Source organism: Vespa mandarinia, chromosome 7, assembly GCF_050613455.1.
Source record: "Vespa mandarinia isolate Hongniang chromosome 7, ASM5061345v1, whole genome shotgun sequence".
NCBI lineage: Eukaryota > Metazoa > Arthropoda > Insecta > Hymenoptera > Vespidae > Vespa > Vespa mandarinia.
In genome coordinates, this window is record NC_140816.1 from 5,200,470 (window position 1) to 5,217,230 (window position 16,761).

General features: G+C 27.7%; 4 protein-coding genes across 7 annotated transcripts; 2 read left to right on the plus strand and 2 right to left on the minus strand.

Annotated features, from left to right (window-relative positions):
* Nucleotides 1-172: 172 nt before the first annotated feature.
* On the plus strand, nucleotides 173-1,845 carry Alg2 (alpha-1,3/1,6-mannosyltransferase Alg2). The gene is made up of 2 exons (XM_035863328.2): nucleotides 173-551; nucleotides 667-1,845. The coding sequence occupies exons 1-2, from the start codon at nucleotides 309-311 to the stop codon at nucleotides 1,642-1,644; spliced, it is 1,221 nt and encodes a 406-aa protein (XP_035719221.1). The 5' UTR covers nucleotides 173-308; the 3' UTR covers nucleotides 1,645-1,845.
* Nucleotides 1,846-2,115: 270 nt separating this feature from the next.
* On the minus strand, nucleotides 2,116-4,058 carry Spf45 (splicing factor 45). Its single transcript, XM_035863329.2, has 4 exons — nucleotides 3,710-4,058; nucleotides 3,331-3,639; nucleotides 2,817-3,254; nucleotides 2,116-2,739 (listed from the first exon to the last, which is right to left on the minus strand). The coding sequence occupies exons 1-4, from the start codon at nucleotides 3,824-3,826 to the stop codon at nucleotides 2,452-2,454; spliced, it is 1,152 nt and encodes a 383-aa protein (XP_035719222.1). The 5' UTR covers nucleotides 3,827-4,058; the 3' UTR covers nucleotides 2,116-2,451.
* A 52-nt stretch (nucleotides 4,059-4,110) lies between these two features.
* On the plus strand, nucleotides 4,111-5,404 carry LOC118440387 (RNA exonuclease 2-like). 2 transcript variants are annotated; one of them, XM_035863331.2, is made up of 5 exons: nucleotides 4,111-4,208; nucleotides 4,526-4,587; nucleotides 4,688-4,849; nucleotides 4,914-5,134; nucleotides 5,260-5,404. In XM_035863331.2, the coding sequence occupies exons 2-5, from the start codon at nucleotides 4,540-4,542 to the stop codon at nucleotides 5,402-5,404; spliced, it is 576 nt and encodes a 191-aa protein (XP_035719224.1). In that variant the 5' UTR covers nucleotides 4,111-4,208; nucleotides 4,526-4,539. The 2 variants fall into 2 exon arrangements, with proteins under 2 accessions (XP_035719224.1, XP_035719223.1); XM_035863330.2 differs by having other exon boundaries at nucleotides 4,189-4,329.
* Nucleotides 5,405-5,602: 198 nt separating this feature from the next.
* Nucleotides 5,603-13,210, minus strand: scaf (inactive serine protease scarface). Of its 3 annotated transcripts, XM_085658233.1 has the most exons (12): nucleotides 13,099-13,164; nucleotides 10,870-11,265; nucleotides 9,231-9,336; nucleotides 8,811-8,939; nucleotides 8,390-8,616; nucleotides 7,885-8,248; nucleotides 7,605-7,795; nucleotides 6,864-7,364; nucleotides 6,614-6,768; nucleotides 6,212-6,492; nucleotides 5,849-6,102; nucleotides 5,603-5,764 (listed from the first exon to the last, which is right to left on the minus strand). In XM_085658233.1, the coding sequence occupies exons 3-12, from the start codon at nucleotides 9,334-9,336 to the stop codon at nucleotides 5,603-5,605; spliced, it is 2,370 nt and encodes a 789-aa protein (XP_085514359.1). In that variant the 5' UTR covers nucleotides 10,870-11,265; nucleotides 13,099-13,164. The 3 variants fall into 3 exon arrangements, with proteins under 3 accessions (XP_085514359.1, XP_035719217.1, XP_035719219.1); XM_035863324.2 differs by lacking the exon at nucleotides 10,870-11,265 and having other exon boundaries at nucleotides 13,099-13,210; XM_035863326.2 differs by lacking the exons at nucleotides 10,870-11,265; nucleotides 13,099-13,164 and adding an exon at nucleotides 10,706-10,833.
* Nucleotides 13,211-16,761: the final 3,551 nt, after the last annotated feature.

Genomic DNA, 16,761 nt, shown 5'->3' on the forward strand with positions numbered 1-16,761 from the left:
GGGACCTTATACATCAAAATCAATCAAGAATTACAGCTGGACTTATTGTTCGCGTAAATCATTATAAAACCAGAAATGATGAATTTTGCTTTAAATAATTCGCGCGTTAAAATATCATTGGTTACACGCGAATGAATACGAATAGATAGATGGCGTTAAAGATGGTGTTTTTTCTGAATATACTTGAATGTACTCATATTCTTGAACTAATACTATAGTCAAAAATCAAAAATTAGAAAAGAGATAAGTGGAAATAAGGCATTTTTTTAATGATAAAACGTGGAATTGTCATTTAAAAGTATTATAAAATGACTCGTATAATATTTTTGCATCCAGATCTTGGAATTGGTGGAGCCGAAAGATTAGTTGTTGATGCTGCTTTAGCTTTAAAGAAAAATGGTCACGACGTTTCTTTCGTGACAACTCATCATGATCCGGATCACTGTTTTCTTGAAACAAAAGATGGTACGATTCCCGTTACAGTTGTTGGTAATTGGCTACCAAGACATATTTTAGGCAAATTTTTTGCATTATGTGCTTATATTCGAATGGTAAGTTAAAAACAATATATATCTTGTAATTATAAATAAAAATAAAAATTTATAAATAAAAATTTATATATAAATATATATAAATAGATATATATATATTACAATATTTTTCTAGGTATATGCTGCAACTTATATATTATTTTTAAAAAACCGTCCAGAATTAGTATTTTGTGATTTAATTTCAGTATGTATTCCTATTCTTCGATTACGCATTCCCCATATCATATTTTATTGTCACCATCCAGATCAATTACTTTCTATGCCTGGAGGTTGTTGTAAAGCTTTATATCGTCTTCCTCTTAATTATTTAGAAAAAATTACGACTGGGATGGCTCATAAAATTTTTGTAAATAGTATATATACTCGCAATGTATTCAAATCTACATTTGAGAGTTTATGTATCGAACCAGAAGTTCTATATCCTTCTATTAATACAGACTTCTTTGATAAAACAAGAATAATAGTATTAGAAAGAGTATTGAACAAAAAATTGCCAGATGATAGCATTATACTTTTATCTATTAATAGATATGAAAGAAAAAAAGATTTATCTCTTGCAATAGAAACACTTGTCTACTTGAAAGATTCTTTAACAGAACAAGAATATAAACGATTATATTTAATTATGGCCGGTGGATACGATAAACGAGTTGAAGAAAATGTTGAATATTACTTGGAATTAATAGAACTTTCTGACGAATTACGCCTTACAGATAAAGTAATTTTCTTACGTTCTCCATCAGATATTTATAAAGTTTCTCTTTTAAAACACTGTGATATTTTGATATACACACCACGCAATGAACATTTTGGTATAGTTCCATTAGAAGCTATGTACATTGGAAAACCTGTAATTGCCCATAATTCTGGTGGTCCAAAGGAATCAGTTATTGACAAAGTTACTGGATATTTAGCTAATGGTTCTAGCGAAGAATTTGCTAAAAAGATTAAATTATTAATAAAAGATCCATCGCTTATAGAAACGTTTGGTAAAGCTGGCAGAAAACGATTTCTTGCAACATTTAGTTTTACAGCATTTAGTAATCAGTTAAATAAAGCAGTAGATGAGCTAATTAATTTTAAGAAAGATTAATTTAATTAACTATTATCTAGTACTTTTTTTTAATAATACATTATTTATTATGCTTATAAAATAAAATATACATATAATGCATTTATAAAATAAGTGAACCAGTGTTTTAATTTTTTGAGGCACTTAACTACATCAAATTAAATCAATTAAATGAAATGTTCTTACTATTTTTATAATTATACTAAAAATGAATATGATACTTTAAATTATAGATGATAAGTTTCTAAAGAAGCTTATGTAAAAATTATGTATACTATTTCTACAAAAGTGTGCAAAGGTTGTGAAATATTTAATATAAGAAAAGTTCAATAAATAATCTATACATTGCACTTTTCTTTTTTATGCTGTATTTTACTTTGATAAAGTATAATAAAAAATTGTTATCGGAAAAACTATTATATATATAGAATATTTAATGCAGGAATGAAAACGTCTTACAATTTAATAAAAAAAAAAATATGTTAAAATTAAAATAATGAAGTATGTACTGTCTTACCATTTTACTTAAAAAAATCAAATATTTCTTTATGTATATATATATATATATATTTTATATATATTGGAGTAAATTCCATTTTTATGATTTCCATTTTTTTTTTCTTCAAAACGTAAACAAAAGACATTAAACAATATTAGGATTCAACTGGATATTAACTCATTTTTGTCGTAATAGTTGTAGGCATAGTAATACCGTTAGTCGGAATTATTTTCGTTCGCATTTTCGAACGGGTGAAATAGTTTAAGTTCGACAATAAAGAATTAATATAGTATATATTAGTATAATTTCTATGTTCAATATTCTTATCATTAATCCATTAATTGCAAACTGTCTAATTTTTCACTAGAATAAAAACCTGCTTTAACTTGTCTACCCCCAAAGAATCGTCCATTTAAATCAACGACAGCCTTAATAGCACTTTCTATTCTTTTAAATTCTACAAAAATACGAACTGCATCCTCTGGAGTTGCTTCAATAACTTCATGAATAATTACACGTGCTACATCACCATATTTTGTATTACATTCATCTTTCACTTCTGGTTCTAGATCATCATCTACTTCTCCTGGTCCAACCATATTACGTAGCAATACAACCTAAAAAAAAAAATATTTTTTTGTTAAAAGTAAATTGAAGAAAATTAAAAAAAAAAAATATAGATATACTGAATTACTTTGCTTGGTGATTTCATGATTTCTGTAATACTTGGTTCTTCTTGCGAAGGCTGTGGCTGTGATGTCTGCTGCTGTAGAGGTGGTGGAGACATTGAAACTGGAGGTGGTGGTGGCATAAGCTGTTCTCTTTCTCCAACAATTCTGCCACCTCGTTTACTTGTCTTCTCTACTTGTAATGCTACAGACATACCTTGTTCTTTTTTACCTAAGCCTTGTCCTTCTTTAAAACCATATTTAGCCATAATTTTGGCAGCGACAGATGATGTAGCATAACCTAAATTAGAAGGCTGTCTTGGTGATGGCGATGATGCTGAAAGTTCAGAACATTCTTGTAACGAAGGAGGAGGTGCTATAGCAGCACCACCAGCTATGCCCCTAGATGTTGGAGTACGTTCTTCGTCTCTTTCTGGAGGTACTAAAGTATTATTTCCTGTTGCCTAAAATAATAAATTGAATGTTGAAATTGTATACAATATTTGATTTATTTATTACTTTGCATAATTTATTTATTACTTGTGTATCTTCAAAACGTGTATTATCACGCCGTCTTTTACGCATTTCAGTTTCTTGATCATGTTCTCTATCTCGAATATCACGTAATTCTTTGACTACTTTTTCGTACTCATTAGGCCACATAGGATCATATTCATTTATAACATTCCAGTCAAATTCACTACCAATTCCAATACTACCTGTATTATTTGTTGTAAGTGGATTATTATGTAAACCATCATCATCCTTCTCAATATCTCTAGTCTTTGATTTCAAATCTATAACTGGTGCTAATACAGCAGTAGCTTTTCTATACTGTTCACGTTTTGGCTAAATATGTAATAAATAATATAGTAATTAATATTTTAATGCATCTTACTTTTGGCTGTTTACCATTTACCTGTGTAGTTGCAGCTTTTTTTAATTGAAGTTGCGATTGTAACAATTTTATACCGGACGACCATCCGGCAACTTTTTCAGAAGTTCGATGTTTATCAAAATCATCGTACAAAGACATTGTATGATTCTTATTTATGTATCAATAGCAATTTACACAATACTAAATATTAAAAATATAAGTATGATAACATAACCTTTAAGTGCATCAAAACACTAATACATATATCTATTTAATAACTTTATTAAATCCTCCGGTTTAAAATAAACATTCATAATATTTATAAGATACAATTTATAAATCATCTAGATTTATCAATATAAAGATATTTCGCTATTTTTTCGATATACTCCCAACGATTTTGACGTACAAAATTATCTATATCTTTTAATTTCGTACTTTTAAAATCAGATGGAGCCATGGTGCAATTGTAAATGTTATTTGGAAGTATTTATCTTTATTATTCATTGGCGAATACAAAAGCTTATATAAAAAAGAACACGTGCGTATAAGGCTGTTTAATATTGATATAATGTACAGTAGATTAGAATAAATGTTTCTTCAGGGTATTAAATTATTAAAAACATGTTTAAAGTGGAAACCATCTAATATTACTTATAATGGTGAATCAAATTAAGTTATTTATATTGAAATAAATATAAATATAAAAATATAATATGATCATAAATGTAATCTAAAAAAAAATATGATTAACTTTTTCTATATTTTTAAACAAGAACCATTCTATAAGTTACATTATAGTTATCAAATATTTTATAAAATTATTAATACTATAGTTAATATTATTATTTATTATAGTTTCATTACGACGTATGATGAGCGATATTAAAGAAAACCACATAGTTTGGTTAGATATGGAGGTATATAATTATTTTTCTAAATATTTTATATGTGAAATATTACATAATATATTAATATATCTATTTTTATAACCATTTTTTATTTTTCTCAATTGTTCAGATGACAGGATTAGATATAGAAACATGTCACATCTTAGAAATAAGTTGTGTAATTACTGATAATAATTTAAAAATCATAACCGATCCCTTGAATATTGTACTAAATCAACCAGATTCTATTTTAAATAATATGAATGATTGGTGTAAAACACATCATGCAAAAGTAAGTTGTTATAATGTAATATGTATTTTAAATGAATAATCATGTATTTTGTATGTTGATTTAGACGAAATTAATTGAAGACGTTCAAAATAGTAAAATTTTCTTAAAAGATGCTGAACAAATTGTATTAAAATTTTTGAAAACCTATATTCCAAAAGGAAAATGCCCTTTGGCTGGTAACTCTGTTTACATGGATCGTTTATTTTTAAACAAATACATGCCATTAGTTAATGACTATTTACATTATAGAATTATAGATGTTAGCTCCATTAAAGAATTAGTAAGGTTTGTAATATTAATAAATATCAAATAGCATAAAGATGACATATATATATTATAAAATAGATATTTAAAATAATCTGTTTTATATATTTTTTATTCATAATTTTATATACATATATATTTTACAGAAGATGGAATCCAGAAATTTATAATTCTTGTCCTCCAAAAACATTGAAGCACAGAGCTACTTCTGATATTATAGAAAGTATACAAGAATTAACTTATTATAAAGATCATATATTTTTATCACAAAATTCTAAGGACAATTTTTAAAACGAATATGTATGGAATTATTTTAAATTAATATTTCACAATATTTCCATCAAAAATTTTGATTTTTTATTTACATCCCTACACCGGGCAAATCGAATAAACTATTTTATTGAATATGCTCTTTCAAAATAATTTGAAGTTAATAATAGTTTTCTCAAAACTTTATTGTGCACTATATTATAATTGTATACTTTCTTGCTAGATTGGTGGTAAATATTGATTTATTTTGGATGGAAGATCGCTTTTCCTATAGTCATACAAGTCGTCTTTTGTATTAAATGTTGAAGAAGATATATTTTTTTCATTATAATATATCATTTTCTTTAACCAATCATTGTCAATAGGTGTAAATATTGCAATCTATAGAAAAAAAGAATTATGAATAAATCGATTAATAATCTAATGTACTTAATTATAAATGTAAAGTGGAAATTTTCTGTTTACTTGATGCGTAGGAGAGCAACCATTATCCTGACTATAAAGTCCAGCAAGTTCGTAGATTCCGTTTTCTCTTTGACAAGCTAATGGTCCACCAATTTCAGTTTGACACATATTATGATTTATATTATGTGATTTTGCACATATAGAACCATATTCTATATTTATATTATATTTTTGTCCAGATGCATGTTGCATACACACATCAGGTGATAAAATGTCAAGATCAAGACTATTCATAATAGCACCAAGTGCATGTACTAAATATACATAAAATTTTCTCTTAGATATTTGATTTAAATTATTTTATATATATATATATATATATATATATATATATACACCCACACACATACACATATTCCTTACCTTTAATTATTGCTTGGCCCCATCCTGTTACAATGCATTTATTTAATGTTTGAGTTTCAATTGAATTTGACAGACACAATGGATTTACATGTCTGTTGTATGTTATAGCATTTTCTAAATAGAGAACTGCAATATCATTCAAAGAAGATCCCAGTACATAATTTGGATGAATAACAATAGACGATACATTTGTTATTTCGAATGGAAGTGGTTCTTCATATTCAAGCTCATATCCTAATTTCCATTCTCCAGACTTTACTGAAACTTCTTGTGGTGTAATTCTGATATAAAAGAAAAAGATAATATGTATATAATTGTATATAAACTATGTATATTAAACCACGTATAAACTATTTTTTTACTGGCTTCAGGTTGCATGTACTTAAAAAAAGAGAATTTTACCCATTTACACAATAAGCTGTTGTTAAAACAATGTTTGGTGTTATTATTACTCCAGAACATAATATACTGCGATGTTTATTTGATAATATCATTGCTTGCCATGGAATTTCACCAAAAGATGTTACAGGCTTATCTAATTCTTCTGTATGTAAAACCTTATGAAAAATATTAAAATGTACTAAATACATATACAGTAATATTATGTGAGTACAATTAATATTATGAATTAATTACAATATATAATACATACATTATTTCGTACTCCACATTTATTCTGTATTTGTCCAGATGGAACCAATACAGAATTTTGTTTGCTGGATGCAGTATTATAGATATTACTTGTGAATGGTCTTGGTTCAATAAAAGGTGTTTCATTTGATATCAATGGATTTTGTGGAGTATAGAATGGTCCAGTGTCTTGTTTAGTTATATGAATAGAAGAATCAGGAACTTCATAATTATTCTCATTTGATAACGTGGATAATGTTGGAATAGATGATTTAGTAGTAAAAATTTGTTCATTGCTAGATGTAGTTGGTTTCACTGAAGGTTTAATAGTTGATGCTGTTTTTGTGGCACTAGTTGGTTTCTTTGGTGGTCGTACTTTTGCTATATTTAAAAATGTTGGAAATCCTTGTTCATCAAAACCACCAGAATAATTTGCTGGTAAATTACCCGTCGGCCATGGATCTACATAATTCGGATCACGACAGCATTTTCCAATAATTCCATTCTCAGAATTTTTACAACTCTATAGATTTGAGATAAAAGAGAGAAAGAGAGAAAAAGAAAGAGAGAGTAAAATGAAAATTAATGAATTATTAAAATGTTTAGTATTGCATTAAAAAATATATTTGTACATATATATTTTGAAATTTATACCTTTTCATCAATCTATATTTGTTATGAACACTGCAATATATCATTTGATATATATCGAATTGATAATTAAATAAATAAGTATAATTAATAATTACAAAATATAACTTACACTTAATGGAACACGCTGTAGAATATCCTTTTCTGTAAATGTGATAGGCTGTGTGCTAATTACTCCTTCTTTAGTACAAAATTGTTCTTCTACACAAAGTAAAGCTGCTGCACATCCTAATTGTAATGGTACTTGGAAATCAGTAAATCTTGAATTTGGTAAATTTGATGATGGCTGTACTTCAGCAGAACCTATATCCAGATTCATAAATACCATTTTCATAGAAAATTAGACAATTTTTCATAATATGGATTAAATATCTATACTGAAATAAAATTACCTTGAGTAAATACATGATCTAAATTAGTGCTAGAACTTATTGATGATTGTAGAGGTACTGCAGTACTTGAGCTTATATCTGTATCTTTATTAAAATCAGTAATTTGTTGTTGAATTACAACCTGTTTAACACCATTTTTTATTGTTGATTCTACATTCTGAGATGGACTTAAATCGATCAAAAGATTTTGTTGATCTACTTGTTCTGGACGAATATGTTCTTGATTATTAATTATGGGATTTACATCAAGATAATCACTATGCTCTAGGAAAGGAATACTTGTGTCACCAACATCAGATGATGATTGTTCGAAATAATCTTTTAAAATACAACATATTTCATATTTGAGATTGCATTGTTGAATCTAAATATTAAAAAATACAAATAATTGAAAGGTCAAAATAGATAAACATAAATTTCACAAATTTAATAAATGGTCACATAATTTCGAATAGTTCCTATTGCTACAATTAGTATTCTAATGTAAGAAATATAAATCTGTTACCTGCTGCTTATCACGAATTAATTCTTTTTGTATGAAATTAACGTATCCATCTATGCAAAGATCTTTATTTACGCAGATTTTATTATCTCCCTTACAAGACAAAGTTAATCCACCATCGGTTATTTCTTCTTGCTTTAAGTTTGTTTGAGAAAGTGTAATAAAATCTGATACGTCTGTGTTTTGAGATATTGAACCAGAATATAAGTCAGATTGACTAATATAAAGTGCTATAATAAAAATGTTATAAACAAATTATATATATGGTTTGAAATATATATATATATATATATATATATATATATATATATATATATATATATAATGAATTATTTTTCATTAAATTGTATTATATTAACAATAAAATGCATACATTAAACGTACAATTAAATATACGTTATATTTATTTATCGATAATACTTACAAGGATTTAATTGATTCCAACCCGTGCCAAATTCGCCGACTTGTTGTTCTTGCAAAATGTGTGGCGAGACATTAGAAAAGCTATTATCTTGTTGTTGATCCTGTTTATTATTATACCAAGATGATTGTTCTGTTAATAAAAATAAAGATTGAATTAAATCGTCATTAATAAATAGTGTTTGCAATTATGTCTGTTTTATCAGTAAAAGTTCAGTTCTTATTTATTATTATTATAATAATAATTATTATTGTTGTTACATGTTAGAATAATTTTTTAAATCATAGTATAATATATAAATTAATAAATAAAAAATGAATTTATTTTATTAATTATATACACGTATATTTAGTTTTTATAATAATACAGTTAGTAAATAGAATTTGTAATAAAAATTCTGTTTAAGAAAATTAAACTACTTACGTGATGTGTAATATTCAGGAATCTGATTGTAAGGAAGCCCATTTGTATATGCATTTAATATTAATGCAATCAGAAGTATCCATAATGGTGTTCTCATTTTGAGCATCTTTTAACAGTTTCAAGAATTTATTAATATACAATCAATGTTATTAGAAATAAAAAAAATAGATTTTTTATTCCAAGAGTATCGGGGGAATGTTTTCCAATTAATAAATCAAAAAATATTTTGTTAATGAAATATTTACAAATTTATTTCAAATAGAATAATATTGGAGTATATTGCGATTTTTAATAATATCTATAAGGATTGGAAATTTTACTAGTAATATTACTTCTAATATCATTAAGAATTGATCCGATAAAAATATTGATTAATGATTTAAATATAATTTGAATAAAAATGGAACGGAATTGTAGATAAAAATCACAAAGCTAAACGATGATAGAGGCAACAAAAGAGGTAGATCGGACTATACCGACGAATCTGATTAGAAGGCGTGGAAAGCTATTAGAGACATATGCATGTTAAGTTAAAATCATTCATAATCCGAATGAATTACAATCGATGATCGATATGATCTTACATGCTTGTAATAGAAATATTAATGCGTTATATTTCTAATAGTTAGATATAATAAGTTAGATTCTTATTAAAATGAAGTATATATAATTACAAAAAGAAAAAGAAAAAAAAAATCAAAAATAAAAAAATACATATATCGAATCCTTAAGAATAATTTTATAACAAGGAGAAAAGGTCTTTTAGATTTGGAGAAACTTGTTTTGCCACTCTCTCGCCGAAGATGATTTTTATTTTAATTTTATTCCGATGAAATATGTGTCGCATTACAACTAGATAGATATCGTTAGATAGGGATCGTAGACACTTTGTATCGATACTCCTCGTAATCTTATTTGTCTAATAAAAATTCTAATTTTCTAGCGTGCATTTTAAATGTTATTGAATTTATTAATTTAATACTTTTTATTTTGTTCATTGCCTTCTTATTGCTTAACTGCAACGAGAAATCTTTCGTCAGTGTATCTACATTTATAATTAATCGTCGAATACTTAAAATTCGCTTGATTATCAAAATCTGTGTCAAATAACAACGAGGGGACTCTCCTTTCTACGTAAGAGAATTAATTAATAAGTAAATGTATCTCCTTTTTCTCGTAAAACTTGATGAGAAATTTAATCAACAAAATTAAAATCAAAAGTGAAATCCGAGAAAGAAAGTAATAAAATTTTGACACGCAGGAGATTCCTATCCTTTGACTTTGAAATATTCTTAAAACTATATATGTACGCGTATATATGTGCATACTAGATTTTTTTCTCTTCTACTTCGTCTTCTTGATATTTTCTTTTACTTTTTTTTTTTTTTTTTTTTTTTTTTTTTTTTATTTTTACGCCTCTTTTACTCCGTGGGATGTCACTCCGTAATACGAAGCACGTTGTTAGTTAGACTTACTTTCACTGCTTTTCAAGGCGGTCGATTTTGTATGCGTCATTTCGTCTAGATATTTTTGACAGGATGAATTCTCATCCATGCTTGACGCAACTTTTGTACACCGATATGGAACTTCTTCTTTCTTTCTTTTTAGAGATTACAGTTACAAAGAAGCGTTGATTTACCTTCGGCCTTTAAGGACGCAGCGGCTATCCGACTTCGTGTGATTTCAATTTGCCAATTTCTTTCATTCATTCGTTCCGAAACATCTCTTTCTTTCCTTTTTTTTGTCACTCTTGATGAATTCCAGATGATATCATTGGATGAATTCCGAATTATCGGTGTCTTTTACAATGACTCACGAGGAATCCAATTTGGGTTCCATGGACAAGGTCAATTAAAAAACGAACAAGGTCTGTCCCCGGTTATCGAGTAACTTCTTCGAGTTACTTTGATATATTCATGTCACATGGAATGCGGAGGTGGTATTGTAGGTGATGTGTCCATGTTTATATGTTAGTATTATTAATGTCAGTAAATTTATTTTTTTTCTTTTCTTTTTTTTTTCTCGAGGAAAGCTGCTGCAAAATCGAACGGTAAAATGTGTTTTGACCTCTATATGTGAGAAAAGAATGCGGACAGAAATTCCATCCCACATAACAGACACGCTCATGCGTGTATACATACATATATATATATACACGCATATATGAATACAAAAATAAAACATCCTACCTACTAATACTATAACTATATTTTGCATATATTTTGCAAGAACATGGTACTCTCGTAGATATTGCAAATAACAGAGAAATCGATAAAAATAACTTCATTCTGTCGAGGTAATGTAAAACCTAGCGAGTTTCGTTTCAGTCAGTTACGTAAAAAAAAAAATAAAAAAAAAAAAAAAAAAAAGAAGAAAGAATAAATAATGAATTAATTATTTATCGATCAATGATAATAATCGATAAAAAATTGATTACTTATCGATCAATGATAAATATATACAGGAAATATTAGAAATATTAAAAACATCGTCTTCTCGTATTCATAAAATTTTCTTCGAAGAGAGTGTGTTTTAGTCATTCAGTGGCTAATACAAGGATCTTAAACCTAAATATCGATAGAGAAAAAAAAAGAGAGCGTACGCATTTTTGGAATTTTCTTTTCTCTATCGAAAGGGTCCTCATAGTTTTTTCAAGGCTACTATTCTCAAATACATATACTAGTATTTCACTCATCGACATAGTCGTATATATGCATATAAGTTCTGAGACTTTTGATGAAACATACTCGAGTAAGAAGTGTTTGTTCACAATTCAAAACGAGCGTTACGTCAAAATTAGGCAAATTGACAGATCAAACGAAAATCTCGACATTGATTGCGAATAGTCCGAGAACTTTCGAGGAAGATGCTTAGGCAACGGCAATTCTTGATGAAATTATGATATCTCGCAAAAATGATTATCTCGAATAGTAAGCGAGTGCTTTCGAAAACGTGTATCTATGTATATGTCCATACATACATATATAGGTATATATATACATACATACATACATACATATATAAATACATCGTGTATCGATCGATGCGATTTCGCATATCGATAAAATGTACGATACAGAAATGTGGGTTATAGGTAATATCGTTTGCGAGGGGAATTCGGACATGCTTTCTCAAGATCGTCGAAAGGAAACGTCGAGTATATGAGAAGAAAAGAAAAGGGAGAGAAAAAAAACCACATACACATACATAAACACATGTAAACGAACACACGTGTATACATATAAACATATCGAAGAAGAAGAAGAAGAAGAAGAAGAAGAAGACTCTACGTCTCCGAAAGGAATCGTCAGATAATTTTTATACTCCCATATATACATATATATGTATATCGGTGGCCGCTACCTTGCCGCTGGTAACATCCTTGTAAATTTAGATCTTAAATTTTCACTTTCTGGAACGTGAAAGCTGACTCTCCGACGTCATGTAATTATTGCTCCCTTGGCCGGCGTCGTTTCGAAAGCACTTATAGGAGAATCCGGGATATACATCCGGCTTTGCGATATCGATTAATATATTTCATATTATCCTTTTCTTCTTTGAGAAAAAACTGAGATGTGATGAAATATACCGAAATGTATTCAATTCAAATTTTAATGCAAAGGATACAAGTAAAGTTGTATATAAGTATATATATTATATGAAGATAGATGTTATGTTAGGATTGCAATAAGAATGAAGTAATGTGTGTGTATCTGCGCGCGTGTGTATACATTCATACATACAAACGCACACACATATACATATATATATATATGTATATAAGGCGAGAAGAATCGAGACCCTATAGATCCATGCTTACACTTACTCTCTGTTTAATAATATAAAAACGTGTTATACGCGTACTTACTTTTTAATCTCTGTATCCTTCTATATGGAATATGCGTATGCACGTGTCGCTTAAAAGAAAGTCAATATAACTGGCGATGGTTTCATATCCCTTCTTCTCTTATAGTATCCGCCGATATTGAGTATCTCTCCCCTCCTCGCCCTCCAATGCCGCTTGAATTTCGATCTTTCGGCATCTCCACCTATGCTGGTCAACCGGGATACGTTAACTTTTTCGAACGATTCACGTTTTTATCACGGATGTAATTCCAAAAACATTTTTTTACGTCATACAGATTTTTTCTTTTTTTTTCAGGTTTTTTTTTATTTTTTTTTTTATTTCTCTTTTTCATTTCCATTACGTCCTTCTCCTTCTTCATCCTTTTCTTCTTCTTCTTTTTTCTCTTTCAGATTATCACAATTCATCGTATAGATTGACTCACAGACTCCCACGATATGACACATATATAATGAGGAAAAAAAGAGAAAAAATGAGAGAGAAAGAAACAGAGGTTTGGTATTACCTTATTCTATCTTAAGAGCAGACTTTTTATGGGAAAGATCCTTCTTTTATATTTCTCCTCCCTGTACCAAAAAAAAATATATTTCGATCGTTTCCACAAAGCGTACTCGACAAAGGATATTGTAAAGAAACAATATCACGCGCGCAAACGTTTACGTGCAAGAGATATCTTGAAAGGTGAGCTTAAGATTTTATAGTTTTAGCTGTTATATCTCCTTTTTCTTTTTTTTTTAATTTTTGATTTGTGCATACTATACATTGGACATTATACTTAATAGAAACCGGTTATCTCTTTTTAATTCTTTATTGTTTTCAAATAATTCGTAAGTATAAACTCGAATGTTTATTAAGTCTCATTAAAAAAAAAATTTTTTTTTTTATAGTAGAATTTCTTTTAGTATAATTATCGAAGAAAAAGAAAAAAAAAAGAAAGATAAAGACGAAGTTAAGTAAAATGTTTGTCTGATTTTGCATTTTTATTGTCATAAAAAATTTAATTATTTGCAATCTACGGTATTTATTATTTTCTATGGGTTTTGTATGGCAGATAAAATTTTTCATAAAGCATATTCTTAAACTACTGTCGAAAGAAATTTGCATTTAATTTCTCAACAACTTACAATGTCCGTTCAGACGATAGATATCGTATTGTGTATTATCGATCAATCGTATCACCTCCGAACGCCTTCGTTAATGCGAGTTTCATTGCAAATTCGTGGCGCCACGATTAACTATCTTGAGTGATCGTCTTTAACTGCTAGATAAAGTTTTCGACAGGTGAATAAACCAGGCTTTGCTTTGAACTGGTTTCAAGGCCCGTTAAAGCCTCAGGGATAGCATTTAGTTTTATACATATATATATATATATATATATTTTTTTTTTACGCTATCATTTTATACAAACGACGATGAAATTTCATAGTGATATATAAATGTGTGTATCGTCGAATCGATTTGGGGCCACTCTCTACTTCGAATATTTCTCATTTCTATCAAGAGATCACAGAAGGTTTAGATCTTTTAAAGCTTCCGTTACTTCACTACGAATATCTCGAAAAATTCAATCGAAAAATCTGCGAAGGCACAGATTACATCTATTATTCGTTCATAAATTTAAGTTTATCGTTAAAGGAGTAACGTATTTGATATGTAAGAACATCATTCATGAATTTCCTATGGTCTTTTATTACGTTTTACGTAAAGAATTTATGTTCTTCCACGAGTATGCTAATGATACACGAATACACTCTCACTATGGTATATGGATATTTTGTTTAAAGCGTCATATCTTGAATTATTCTGTCTTATTTTGACAATACTGATATTTATCGATTACATCGTTAACATCGTTAACATTTCTTAATAATAAAATGTTCACTTTTAGTTTTGATACATAAATCAAAATTATACATAATCATACATATATACATATACCTATCATATTTAATCATGAGTAACTCTTTTTATAACGTCGAGTTTCCTCATAATCCAAATAATTTTATAGTTATATTCTTATGTAACTTAATGAAATAGATCATATCACATGATTTTCTTACTATAAGTGTTTTTATAATATTTGTAATTACGTATACTATTTACATAGTTAATCTTACACGCATACCTAAGATTTAACAAGAAGAATACGGAGCAGGGTCAGATTCATTTTGGCGTCGTATTTAGAAAGAGAAAGTTCCGTGTCATAGATCATTACATTTTCAAAGGGCCATCCGTCCTATCTCTTGAATAGCGTCTAACAAAGCGTGTTCCATTATTAGGTAGAAGAAGTTACATACTATCCAAATTGAAAAAGTTGCGTGTAAAAATGAACTTTCTTTTTTCAAAAATTAATTTCTTAATGAATCTATAAAAAAGTATAATAAATCATTTGTTAAAAGATATATATAGATTAGTTGCGATGTTAGTTCTTAGAGAAAATAATTTTATCAAAATATAAAAGTATATGTATATTATATTGCTATATACATTTGTTAATAATTTTTTTTTTTATATTTTATTACGAATTTTGAAATTTTTTTATTCCACCATAATCTAGTTTTCTTTATCACTTAAATCCATAAGATCTATATTATATTAACAAGGATCTATATATACATTATCGATAGCAACTGATTATAGTGCCTATGATGGTAGCAAATGAAATTATAAATAGTATACCAAAAATAATCTGGTATATAATTTTTTCTTGCTTTTGTTATATGTACTATCATTTTTACTACATTTATAAAAATGTCTATCACATACTATAATTCGATTGTAAATTTTTTCTGTATTATTTCTAATATATATAATATAATGACCGAGTTATTTCTAACCGGTAAAGCAGAGATCTACTATGACTGATTATTATCTTCTTGATCGGTAAAACATAGAAATACTTTTACCGATTATTATTGGATATTGGATATTGGATATTGGATAAATATTAAATAAATTTCGTTGGATTGAAATATGGATATATAAATAGGCCCGGAATTCGTGTCGTATGTACATCGATTCTTTCAGGATTAAAATTATTACGCGCCGCAGAAATTATTTATTTGTTTATTAAATTGCAGGTATGGATAATTAGGAAATGTTAATAAATTATAGAAATATTAATTGTTTATCATATTATATAATATTCTTTTAACATTTGAGCAAAAAGATCAATTTTCAATTATTGTGAATGACAATTATTTGTATATTTATATCTAAAGGCAGAGATTTGGATTTTTTTTTAAATGAACATGCACTTTCGTGATAAGCATTCGGGAATACATTAAAATTGCTACGCTATTTTAGAGACTTTTGAATGTGTCCTAAAAGTACGGAAATTTTTTAAGATAATATTGCGAACATCGCTTATAGAACTGTTGGAATCTATGCAGGTTATTGATTTGAACAAACGGACATACGCTAACTTTTGTTAGTAAAGTAGATAAGTATATTACAATAGAATAGTTTTTTTGCATCGAATGTGTACGGATTAGAAATTGCATTAACGCGTTATTTACATATCTTGAGAGGCGTACCAAAAATGTCTTAAATATTGTAATAAAAATAAATGAAATATTACAGGATGCTTGTGAGAAAAATACGCAAAATAATCTTACATATTCTGCTATAAGAAAAGCTATTAAAAATTGATACATGTATATAGAT

Bases quoted from the DNA above. Each gene is read 5' to 3' on its own strand.
- Alg2 (XM_035863328.2), top strand. From the start codon at position 309: ATGACTCGTATAATATTTTTGCATCCAGATCTTGGAATTGGTGGAGCC. The intron at 552-666 runs GTAAGTTAAAAA...ATATTTTTCTAG, and splicing joins TATGTGCTTATATTCGAATG to GTATATGCTGCAACTTATAT.
- Spf45 (XM_035863329.2), bottom strand. From the start codon at position 3,826: ATGTCTTTGTACGATGATTTTGATAAACATCGAACTTCTGAAAAAGTT. The intron at 3,255-3,330 runs GTAATAAATAAA...TTATTATTTTAG, and splicing joins CACGTTTTGAAGATACACAA to GCAACAGGAAATAATACTTT. The intron at 2,740-2,816 runs GTAATTCAGTAT...TTTTTTTTTTAG, and splicing joins TCATGAAATCACCAAGCAAA to GTTGTATTGCTACGTAATAT.
- LOC118440387 (XM_035863330.2), top strand. From the start codon at position 4,260: ATGTTTCTTCAGGGTATTAAATTATTAAAAACATGTTTAAAGTGGAAA. The intron at 4,330-4,525 runs GTGAATCAAATT...TATTTATTATAG, and splicing joins ATCTAATATTACTTATAATG to TTTCATTACGACGTATGATG. The intron at 5,135-5,259 runs GTTTGTAATATT...TATATTTTACAG, and splicing joins TCCATTAAAGAATTAGTAAG to AAGATGGAATCCAGAAATTT.
- scaf (XM_035863324.2), bottom strand. From the start codon at position 9,336: ATGCTCAAAATGAGAACACCATTATGGATACTTCTGATTGCATTAATA. The intron at 8,940-9,230 runs GTAAGTAGTTTA...TTTTATTAACAG, and splicing joins TCCTGAATATTACACATCAC to AACAATCATCTTGGTATAAT. The intron at 8,249-8,389 runs GTAACAGATTTA...TTTAATATTTAG, and splicing joins TAATTCGTGATAAGCAGCAG to ATTCAACAATGCAATCTCAA.